This window comes from Prionailurus viverrinus, chromosome B2, assembly GCF_022837055.1.
Source record: "Prionailurus viverrinus isolate Anna chromosome B2, UM_Priviv_1.0, whole genome shotgun sequence".
Taxonomy (NCBI): Eukaryota; Metazoa; Chordata; class Mammalia; order Carnivora; family Felidae; genus Prionailurus; species Prionailurus viverrinus.
In genome coordinates this window covers 35809855-35820568 of record NC_062565.1, presented here as the reverse complement: position 1 = coordinate 35820568, position 10714 = coordinate 35809855, and the positions used below count along the sequence as shown (strand labels likewise).

The 10714-nt window shown below is 43.2% G+C and overlaps 1 protein-coding gene across 2 annotated transcripts in view; it reads right to left on the bottom strand.

Annotated features, from left to right (window-relative positions):
- TBC1D22B (TBC1 domain family member 22B) overlaps positions 1-10714 on the bottom strand; it is a 79110-nt gene that overhangs the window by 49454 nt on the left and 18942 nt on the right. For both annotated transcript variants that reach the window (XM_047859108.1, XM_047859110.1), the window contains exon 3: positions 1165-1472. In XM_047859108.1, coding sequence (XP_047715064.1) covers positions 1165-1472 — 308 coding nt within the window. The remainder of the gene's footprint in view (positions 1-1164; positions 1473-10714) is intronic.

Here is a 10714-nt window from a genome sequence, read left to right as displayed (position 1 = left end):
TGGGGCCTAGGAAACACAGACCACACACTGGGGGCCTGAGAGCGATGTGCACCTCTGATATCACAGATTAACACATGATGTTCACAGGAGGGGACCTCATAAAGGGAATGTTCTGGACGGTCCTGGCTGTATGAGGGCTGCACCTTTACTAGGGATGGGGGCGGGGAGGGGGGTGCTTCCTCACACTTGAGATCCTTTAAGACCCTCAATCACAGCATACAGACACTTCCAACAGCCTATAGCTACGGCCAGTCAATCAACACCGAACACCCACGTGGGCACGGCACTGAAGGTGGAACCTGGAACCCGATCGGCGATGGAAAGTGACTGTGGCATTTTAACAGCCTCACAGCCTAAGTTCATGACCACGTGCTTATTCTGAAACTGCAGAAGTTGTTCTCTTAGAGCACGAGTCGGGACACACGCCAGGCTCTGACATTCTTCCACTTCCCTTCGCCCTTTACCAGTCAGCCATTCTAACTTTCACTGGAATAATGACACTTCCCTCTCCGACTCAGAATAACTGGCTTCCACAAAACCCTCTAGAGCAAAATTGCATACCGCAATGGATAGTTAAGAGGGTACACTGAGAGACCCCAAACATCTGATAAAACCACCATTACCTCAACCACTTGCAGAAGCCAGTTTCCCAAAAAGAAACAGAAGGCGTGTCTCCTCCCACCCCGCCCCCAACCTGAGGCTGTGACACAGAGCCTCCGGGCACATGTTGCTCCATTCCTTAGGAACAGGAAAGGAACAACCTTACTAGTGACTGCTCCCCAGGGCCGAACAGGCCAAACAACAGTGCCACACGTTTGTGAAATTCAGCCACTAACAACTTTACATACACGAGTCAATAATCTTAAACCTGACCAGGCCCAAAGAAATGTGAAGCAACCAAAGAGCAAAAGTTCTAGACCCCATCACAGGGAAAGGAAGAACAAAACGACAGGCAAAAATGGGGTGTCAGCAAGTGAAGCCCCAAGTAGCCATCAAGGTGTGGGGGCGGAACAAGCAGAGTCTATGACCCATTGGGCTCAGGCTTGAGCTTTCGCATTTACCATTCAATGGAAGATCTGAGTAATGCCCTAGAGAAAAACCGTTCATTTGAGGTGCACTCTGCTGAAAAGGGTGAGGCTATGGACGGGAGCAGGATGGACTTACTGGAATTTCTGGACAGCTGAGCGTCACTGCTGGACTTTATGACCTTGTAGCTGGCAGGAACATCGGATGTTGTTGACTGGGAGCGTTCTGGTTTCACCCTCAGCTTGCTGTGGTTTTCTAGGACTTGGGCTGCGGTCGCCAGAGCAACTTTTGAGTTTAGAGTTTGGAAAGAAGGGGAGGAAAAGTCCTCTTCCTCATCATCGCCAATGTCCCAAGCATCACTGGTATTCCGGGCAAACTCATGGAAACTGGAGGCCTTCTTATTCTTCAAAGGAACTGCGTTGACTTTTGACCGTTCTTTGATGAAGCTTTAAGAAAGGAGACATCGTTACCAGGGAATGATCTGACACTTCTGACCACCTTCACTGGCTTAATATGAACAGTATGACAAACTAGTTGATATATAATCTTTACCTTCTACAAATAAAAACAGCTGTATCCATTCCTCATCTAGAGGCATCTAGACCAGCACTACTATACTGCAGAGACTGATGGAGCAGAGACAAAAATGCTCACCAAATATCCCATGTGCTCCCCTATACTTCCCAGCCCCTCACCCCCGCCCCGTATTCAGACAAGGCTAGAAGACTAGTTCTGGCCAATAAGCTGAGGAGAGAAGTGAGGAAATCACTCCAAAGCCAAAGCAGACAAGCACAGGGATGACTTCTCTCTCTATACGCTTTCTTCTACTGTGGTAACTGGCCAGGCGCCTCCCTCACCTGGGAAGCAGAGTGACTACGTAGGGTAGAGCCTGCCCTCCACTCCCACTCAACTCCACTCTGGACACGTAGCATGACAAAGGAATAAATGAACCTTTGTTGTGACAATCCACTGAGATTCCAGAGTTAATCTGCTACGGTAACATAACCTAAACTATTCCTTAGAGTAGGACATGAACTCCTGGCAGAACCAGAGATAATTTTAGGCAGTCCATATGTAGCATGAAACATCAAGTTCCAGAATGAATGAGATGTTCCTTTTTCATTCTGTTAAAGTCCTTCAGCTAGCCTAAAGGAGACAGTCTCAGTATGGTGCTATTCTGTCTTTAAGACTATTTTTTAACAAAGAGAGGACGGCCTCAGATCAACATGTTTGCAAGCAACATCAGCTGGTTTAGAATTTTCTTAATAAGAGAGTTTTGTTTTTTTCACTGTGTTTACTTTTAAGGTTATTTCTTCTATTTTTGGCAAATGATAATTAGCTTTCCACTTCTAATTTACAGAAGTGATGAGGTTTACTTTAAAATATCAATGTGGGGCGCCTGGGTGGCTCAGTCGGTTAAGTGTCCGACTTCAGCTCAGGTCATGATCTCACGGTTCGTGGGTTCGAGCCCCGCGTCGGGCTCTGTGCTGACGGCTCAGAGCCTGGAGCCTGCGTCGGATTCTGTGTCTTCCTCTCTCTCTCTGCCCCTCTCCCGCTCGTACTCTGTCTCTCTCTCCCTCTCAAAAATAAATAAACATTAAAAAAATTTAAAAAAAAAAAGATAAAATATCAATGTGGAATTATGGAAAGAGCCTAAATGTCCATCATCTGATGAATGGATAAAGAAATTGTGGTTTATATACACAATGGAATACTATGTGGCAATGAGAAAGAATGAAATATGGCCTTTTGTAGCAACGTGGATGGAACTGGAGAGTGCTATGCTAAGAGAAATAAGTCATACAGAGACAGACAGATACCATATGTTTTCACTCTTATGTGGATCCTGAGAAACTTAACAGAAGACCATGGGGGAGGGGAAGGAAAAAAAATGGTTAGAGAGGGAGGGAGCCAAACCATAAGAGACTCTTAAAAACTGAGAACAATATGAGGGTTGATGGGGGGTGGGAGGGAGGGGAGGGTGGGTGATGGGTATTGAGGAGGGCACCTGTTGGGATGAGCACTGGGTGTTGTATGGAAACCAATTTGACAATAAATTTCATATTAAGAAAAAAAAAAATATATATATATATATCAATGTGGGTCGCCTGGCTGGATCAGTCGGTAGAGCATGTGAATCTTGACCTCAGGGTTGTGAGTTCGAGCCCCACATTGGGTGTAGCAATTACTTAAAAATAAAATCTTAAATACACACACACACACACACACACACACACACACACACACACACAAATCTAATTGAGGTTTTTTAAGAGGTTATTTTTAAAAAATGCATTCAGTAAAATAACAGAACAGACTTTGGCAAAAAAACGTGAAGATGGTACATGACGACAGTTTGGGAAAACTAGATTGACTCACTGAGGAAAGAGAGCTTAGTCCTAGGAGTCATGCGAATCATTCCTACTTTCCTGACCTTTTCCTCTTTAGGTCTCCCCTTTAACATCTGTGGGCCCTTATTCTGGATCCTGGGGACTACGTGGTTGGGACATTTCTAACTCAGTCTTGTCTAACATCCCTCAAATCCCAAACCTTGTGTACATTTACACCTGGAGCCTGAATGCACTGGAGTAAAGACATCACTTGGGAATGCAAGCTGGTGCAGCCACTCTAGAAAACAGTATGGAGGTTCCTCAAAAAACTAAAAATAGAACTACCCTACAACCCAGCAATTGCACTACTAGGTATTTATCCAAGAGATACAGGTGTGCTGTTTCAAAGGGACACATGCACCCCCATGTTTATAGCAGCACTATCAACAATAGCCAAAGTATGGAAAGAGCCCAAATGTCCAGCGATGGATGAATGGATAAAAAAAAGTGGTATATATATATACTAGGGAGTAATCCTCGGCAATCAAAAAGAATGAAATCTTGCCATTTGCAACTACGTGGATGGAACTGAAGGGTATGATGCTAAGTGAAATCAGTCAGAGAAAGACAAATATGATATGACTTCACTCATATAAGGACTTTAAGAGACAAAACAAATGAACATAAGGGAAGGGAAAGAAAAATAATATAAAAACAGGGTGGGGGGGGGGGGCGCCTGGATGGCTTGGTCGGTTAAGCGTCCAACTTCGGCTCAGGTCATGATCTCACGGTCCGTGAGTTCGAGCCCCGCGTCAGGCTCTGTGCTGACAGCTCAGAGCCTGGAGCCTGTTTCAGATTCTGTGTCTCCCTCTCTCTCTGCCCCTCCCCTGTTCATGCTCTGTCTCTCTCTGTCTCAAAAATAAATAAACGTTAAAAAAAAAAAATTAAAAAAAAGGGAGGGGGACAAAGCATAAGAGACTCTTAAATATGGAGAACAAACAGAGGGTTACTGGAGGGGTTGTGGGAGGGGGGATGGGCTAAATGGGTAAGGGGCACTAAGGAATCTACTCCTGAAATCATTGTTGCACTATATGCTAACTAATTTGGATGTAAATTAAAAAAATAAAATTAAGTATTATGTTGAAAAAAAAAAAAAAAGACATCACTAATTGCCTCCCTGTTTCCTCCAGCAAAGCACAGTGACACCAGAGGGGAAACAAGGTTCTGCCAGAAGAGCTGAATTTCCCCATTTCCAGGAGCTGTTTCTTCCCTTTGGGTAAAGGTGGGTGGTCTAACAACCCATCTCATCTCCCTCGATGAGTCCAATGCTTATCCTAAAAGATAATTGTTATTAACACGGATAAATACAGTCTGGGAGCTCATACAGCTCAGCTCATCAATATGTCCTTACTATTAGCATCAGAAAAGGAGTAAGATTTTAACTCAGGCATTGTTTTCAAAGCTGGTCTTACACAGAGTAAAGGAAGAGAAGACATCACACAAAATACAAGGGAGAAAACTAGATTACAAGATGTAGCAGTTCAAATGTGATAGAAACAAAATACCATTTTCTACCCGCCAAGTTAGCAAAGATCTAAACAGCATTCTCTTCAGTGTTGCCAAGGGTGCAGGGGGACCGCCATCTAATGGTGCAGGTGAGGGTGTATGTTGTACAGCCTTCTGGAAAACAATCTGGCAACATACATACCATAAACCCGAAAATGGTTTATAATTTCTGGCCCTAACAAAATAACCAGAGGGTCAAAGGATCTAAGACAGTTTATCATGGTGTTATTTTGGTTAAAAACTGAAAACAGCATAAACATCTAGAAATTGGAATGATGAAATTTGTTCAGCCACCAGATGAAATGTTATAATGCCACTGAAAAGCACATCTCACAGGCTATTAAGTAACACTAGAAAACGATCTCAATAAAGTGAAAACTGGAGCCAAAAAAATATATTTTTATAATCTCTATATTTAAAAAAAAGTATATGCATAGAAAAGACCAGAAAGAAAATACATCAAAATGTTAACAGTGCTTATCGCTAGGCTGTGGAATTATAGGGGATATTTCATTTCATTTCTATAGGTCTCTGAATTATTTGTGTCTTCTACAGTGAGCATATTATTAACCAGTGGATAAGGTTGTTGGCTTTCATCAATCCCCAAAGTAAGGGTACTTATAAACTTACTAAACAAACGATCAGAAATGAGCAAGAGCTCAAATCAAAGGAAATAAAACTGGGACAACACATTGTGAATATCTGCTGTCAAAAATCCATCCACGAGCCAGAAGAGGCAAAGTACTCGTCTGTGGACCTGCTGAGGTTGCAGGTTCTGGACCCATCCCTATGACTGTTTCTCTTTTGTAAAGGGGGATGTAGAAAGGGACCCTCAGAGGGTCCACTGTCAAGAACAAATAGGCAGATGTGTAAGAAAGCTCTGCCACCAATAAAATACTGCATACAAGTTCGTGGTTACTGTCGTTTTCCTCTTTGGAGGCTATGTGTACCTCAAGATTGCACACAATGAACCCAACTGATTGATATGGAGTACCTTGGATACCAAGATTAACCACCGTGTTTTTCTGGTTGATGTTTCCTAAATACTCTCTCTCTCTCTCTCCCTTTTTTTTTTTTGAAAGTAGGCTCCACACCCAACATGGGGCTTGAACTCACGACCCAGTAATCAAGAGTCACATGCTCTACCAAGTCAGCCAGGCGCCCCTCTTAAATACTCTCTTGATATTTTTAAGATTTTTAAAATAAGCCATCAAATCAAGAAGCTAAATTTTTTTTAATTTTTTTTATTTAAAAAAAATTTTTTTTAACATTTATTTATTTTTGAGACAGAGAGAGACAGAGCATGAACGGGGAAGGGTCAGAGAGAGAGGCAGACACAGAATCTGAAACAGGCCCCGGGCTCTGAGCTGTCAGCACAGAGCCCGACGCGGGGCTCGAACTCACAGACTGTGAGATCATGACCCGAGCTGAAGTCGGACGCTCAACTGACTGAGCCATCCAGGCGCCCCAAGAAGCTAAATTTTAACTCAGGCCAAAGAAGTGACTGGATGCTGATAGTTTAACACTGGGTGAAGCACACATACATGCTGCACTGGATGGAAACATTGCACCAAGAGATGGGACATGCTAAGACTCAGGCTCTAACACATCTGTACAAACAAAGGAGGTTAAATCAGCCTAGTGGTGGGTACATGAGGATTTGTTATATTTTTCTTTACATGTTTCTAAGCATTCAAGTATTTCATTACATTTTTTGAAGGAGATGAAGATTCAATATAAGTCAACTATTAAGATTAAGAATTGGAATTACTCAGGTGAAGACTTCTGCAAATAGAAACTGGAAGGACATATTCCAACACACTGAAGAACAAAGAAGGAGGAAAGGCTGTCATTCCCTGTGACAGGAAGACAAGAGACTCAAAGAAGACCATCTTGAGGCCACTGGAAATTATTTTAGAGATGCCTATTCCACAAAACCCAGAACGCAACCAACCAGTCAAAAAAAGTCAGCTCCGTCTTCTGGAAAGAGGCCTTCATGGAGGAAGGGGTTGGTACCACCAGGAGGGGTAGGAGTGTGAGGACTGAGGGTTGGTGAGAACCAGTTACAGAATGAAAGAGGCAGGTCAGAGTGAAAAGGTTCCTGGGTTGCCACTGAGAGGAAACAAGAAAATCTACAGACCAGCAACAACGGTGGGATGATTTAAAGTTGAAGCATTTCCATGTTTATTCATTTTGTTCTCTCCAAAGGAGAGAATATAAATTTATACATACGTTAAAGTGTGAATGTATTGGCTATTTACTAGGTGCCAGGTTCTGTGCTAATATTTATATATACCCATTTTCTGATCAATGCTCATTCATAAGGCTATAAAGTACTATTACTTTTTGAGGTATTATTATTATTATTATTATTATTCCTATTTGCAGATCAGGAAACTGAGGCTTACTAAGGTCATGAGCAGGCAGCAAAGTCTGGGCTCAAATCTAGGTCTACCTGACCTGATGGCCTGCATACACTCTTTAACTCATCTACCTAGAAAAGGAGGTCTAGTAAGATCTGCAGCCCAGGAAGAGGAGTTGCCAGGCAAACGGAGCACATACCACCACAGCCGTAGTGCCCCCGAGTGTGCACACTGACAGCCCTAACTCTCTAGCCTTGTGCCAATCGTCTCCTGTCTACACGGAACGGGCTGTGTGTGTTGGTAGCCGGAATGGGAAGAGGCTGAATTCAGGAATATGGCCCCTGGAGGAGACACACCACTCTTCTCTTTTGACATCAGGAGGCCCAGTGAAAAAACCAATCCAGGTGATCCCAGCTGGGGGTACCTCTGGCTTATAGGCTGCCTCATTTTAACATGGCCCCAACTAACTGATAGCCAACCTGAGGTATCCTAACAACCACAGTGTGGCTTGAAGTTCAGCCAAGGTTGTTCAAACTGATCTGTGTCAGACTTACAACCAAACTGGCCTGTCACAGACACCTCCATCGCGCCTCCTTACGACCGAATGCCAAATTATAGCTTCAAAAGCACTTTCACAGAGACCTCTTAATTCTCCCAGTAACTCTGACCTGAGTCTTATTACTTCTACTTCATGGATGAGGAGACTCAGAGAGGTTAAGTAATTTGCCCAAGATCATGGAGCTACAAAGTGGTGAAGAAAAAGAGATTCAAGGAGTGCACACGACCCTAAAACTCCTGAAAACGTAATTAAGTGGCACATTTGAGAGAAATCAGTTGCTTGGTGAATGGTAACTTGTTGAATGCTGACACGAGCCCCAAAGGATGTTTTGAACAAGAGTGGCTACAGGTTCTACTGGTTAGGAAACAAAAGATCAATCATTCTGTAATCTGATTGAGGCTACACCGTTTTACTGACATGGCTGCTCGCTTAACAGAAACAGTACACAAATTTACTCAGAAAAATAATGTCTGACACTGGTGAGGGGTGTGAAACAAGCGGGGAATTCAGTGACATTCAAATAAATCCAGTCATCCCGATAACTAGTGTGGCTGCGTGTGAACCAGCTTCGTAACACGCAAGCAGGATCGTACTTTAGTGCAATTCAGAAAACAATAAATTTAGAGGCTTGTCATACCATCAAGTGGCCAATGGGGCCACTCGGCAGTAAGGCCAGCTTCATCCGAGCTGTAAAAATTATTGCTGGCAATATTATCAGTAATGGTAATAATTTGGCAAATTGAAGTCAGTATATACAGACAGGGAACGATGTACTGTGCTCATGCAGTTTAGATGATTGAAGACCCCGTGTAAAGGCTTCTGCTGTGATGGGGCTTAACCACCGGTAATTAATGGCAGTCTGAAGTGGAATGATAATCACACAGAGGAGAAAGTAATAAAAATGTCCCAACAAAGGTACTAAAATAAGGGCGATAAATGTTTTATAGTAACAATCTGGAACTGTAAAATGGTCCAGTGCAGACCTAGAGGTTGTCCCATGTTGCAGAGTGCTAACAAACCACCAAGTGCATGAAAAGAGGCGGCAATTTATTCAGTGACAATTCTACTCCTCCCAAATTGCAGAGCTAAGCGATTGCTTCTATTGAAAGTATGATTGCAGGGGCGCCTGGGTGGCCCAGTCGGTGGAGTGTCCAACTCTTGATTTCAGCTCAGGTCATGATCCCAGGGCTGTGGGATTGAGCCCTGCATCAGGTTCCACGCTGAACGTGGAGCCTGCTTGGGATATTCTCTCTCTCTCCCTCTGCCCTCTCCCCTAGCTCTCACTCTCTCTAAAACAAAATTTTAAAAATAAATAAAAGGAGAATGATATTTAAGTAAGATACACGAAGAAAAAATTAAACCTATAAAAAAAAAAGAAAAGAAAGTTGATTCCAACTCTCCTGAATGATCAGTGAAAACTTTTGTGGTTTTATATAACTAATAGCTGGGAAAACAAAAGTATATAAAATTTGTCTTGGCAGTTTGGGATATGGGAATGTTCCTCAAGACCTGTCCTCAATACAGAGTCAGGGAAAATGCACTCGATAACAGATGCAGACAAGGTGTGGTGACTCTGACATGAACATAAAATAGGACAGTACCCTCGACTGCCTTACGCATGGGTGGACTGAGTGATTTCTGTGTTAGCCACGTATTCATCAAAGACAATTATAAAATATGCTGGAATGGATCTACCAATCAACAAATCCTGGCTGTGAACAGAACTGGCTACAAGGAACAGAATCCTCAACCACTGGGAGCACCTCGGTGGCTCAGTTGGTTGGGCCTCCAACTTAGGCTCAGGTCATGATCTTGCAGTTCGTGAGTTCGAGCCCCATGTCCGGCTCTGTGCTGACACCTCAGAGTCTGGAGCCTGCTTCAGATTCTGTGTCTCCCTCTCTCTCTGCTTCTCCCTGGCTTGTGCTCGCTCTCTCTCTCTCTCTCTCTCTCTCTCAAAAATAAATAAAAACACTAAAAAAAAAAAAAAAAAAAGAATCCTCAATCTCTGATGCTTAAATTGTAAAGACCCATGATGCCAAGGCACTACTCAGCAGGTGTCTGAGGGTCTCTTACCCGTTCCCTCAGTTTACAAGTTATCTGCTACAGCTTTCAGCATCTATTTTCACACCACCACATGCAAAAGCAGGAAAGGTGAGTAGAGACAAAAAGAGGCTCTCTTCACAAAATGATCTCTCTCTGATCGAACAGGAACATCTTTCCAGGTACCCTCCCTCAGGAGACTTTTACATCTCATGGGCCAGAACCAATGACATAAGCCCACTGCAGGCCAGTCACTGTGATTACCAAAAGATCATTATAAAAGGCTTAAACTAATACAGATACCTGCTCAAGAGCTGAATAAAATTATGGTTCTTGAGCAAGGAAGAGGCAGGGGCAGGGAAGACTGCTAGTTAAGTAGTGCCTGCTGTACCGACCGACAGACCAGATAGTCTGCTATTGGTAAAACCAGGAAAGAGTATCCATTCTACTTAATGTGAATGCCACACAATTGTCACAGAAAACATGCTCCCCTATGAAGAGCAAGGTACAAACTAAGAAGCACTAAAGTAAAGCTCACTGTCTAAGTGCATGCAATGATTTCATTCCTTCAACCCATAAATGTTTACTAAGTGCCTAGTACGCGCTGCGTGCTCTTCTAGGTACTAAGGGTACAGCGGTGAATAAAGCAAAATCCCTGCCCTCAAAGAGCTTATACCGTGGCTTCTGGTGTAAAAACTGTGCATTACAGAAAAGAATAGCAGTCGCGCTTCCAAAGTGATTCAGACGACCGTACCTTCCACATACCGGCCAAATTGCCATCTTTTTGCAATGAGTTGGTAGAATTACAGAAAGTTCACCACATATTCAGC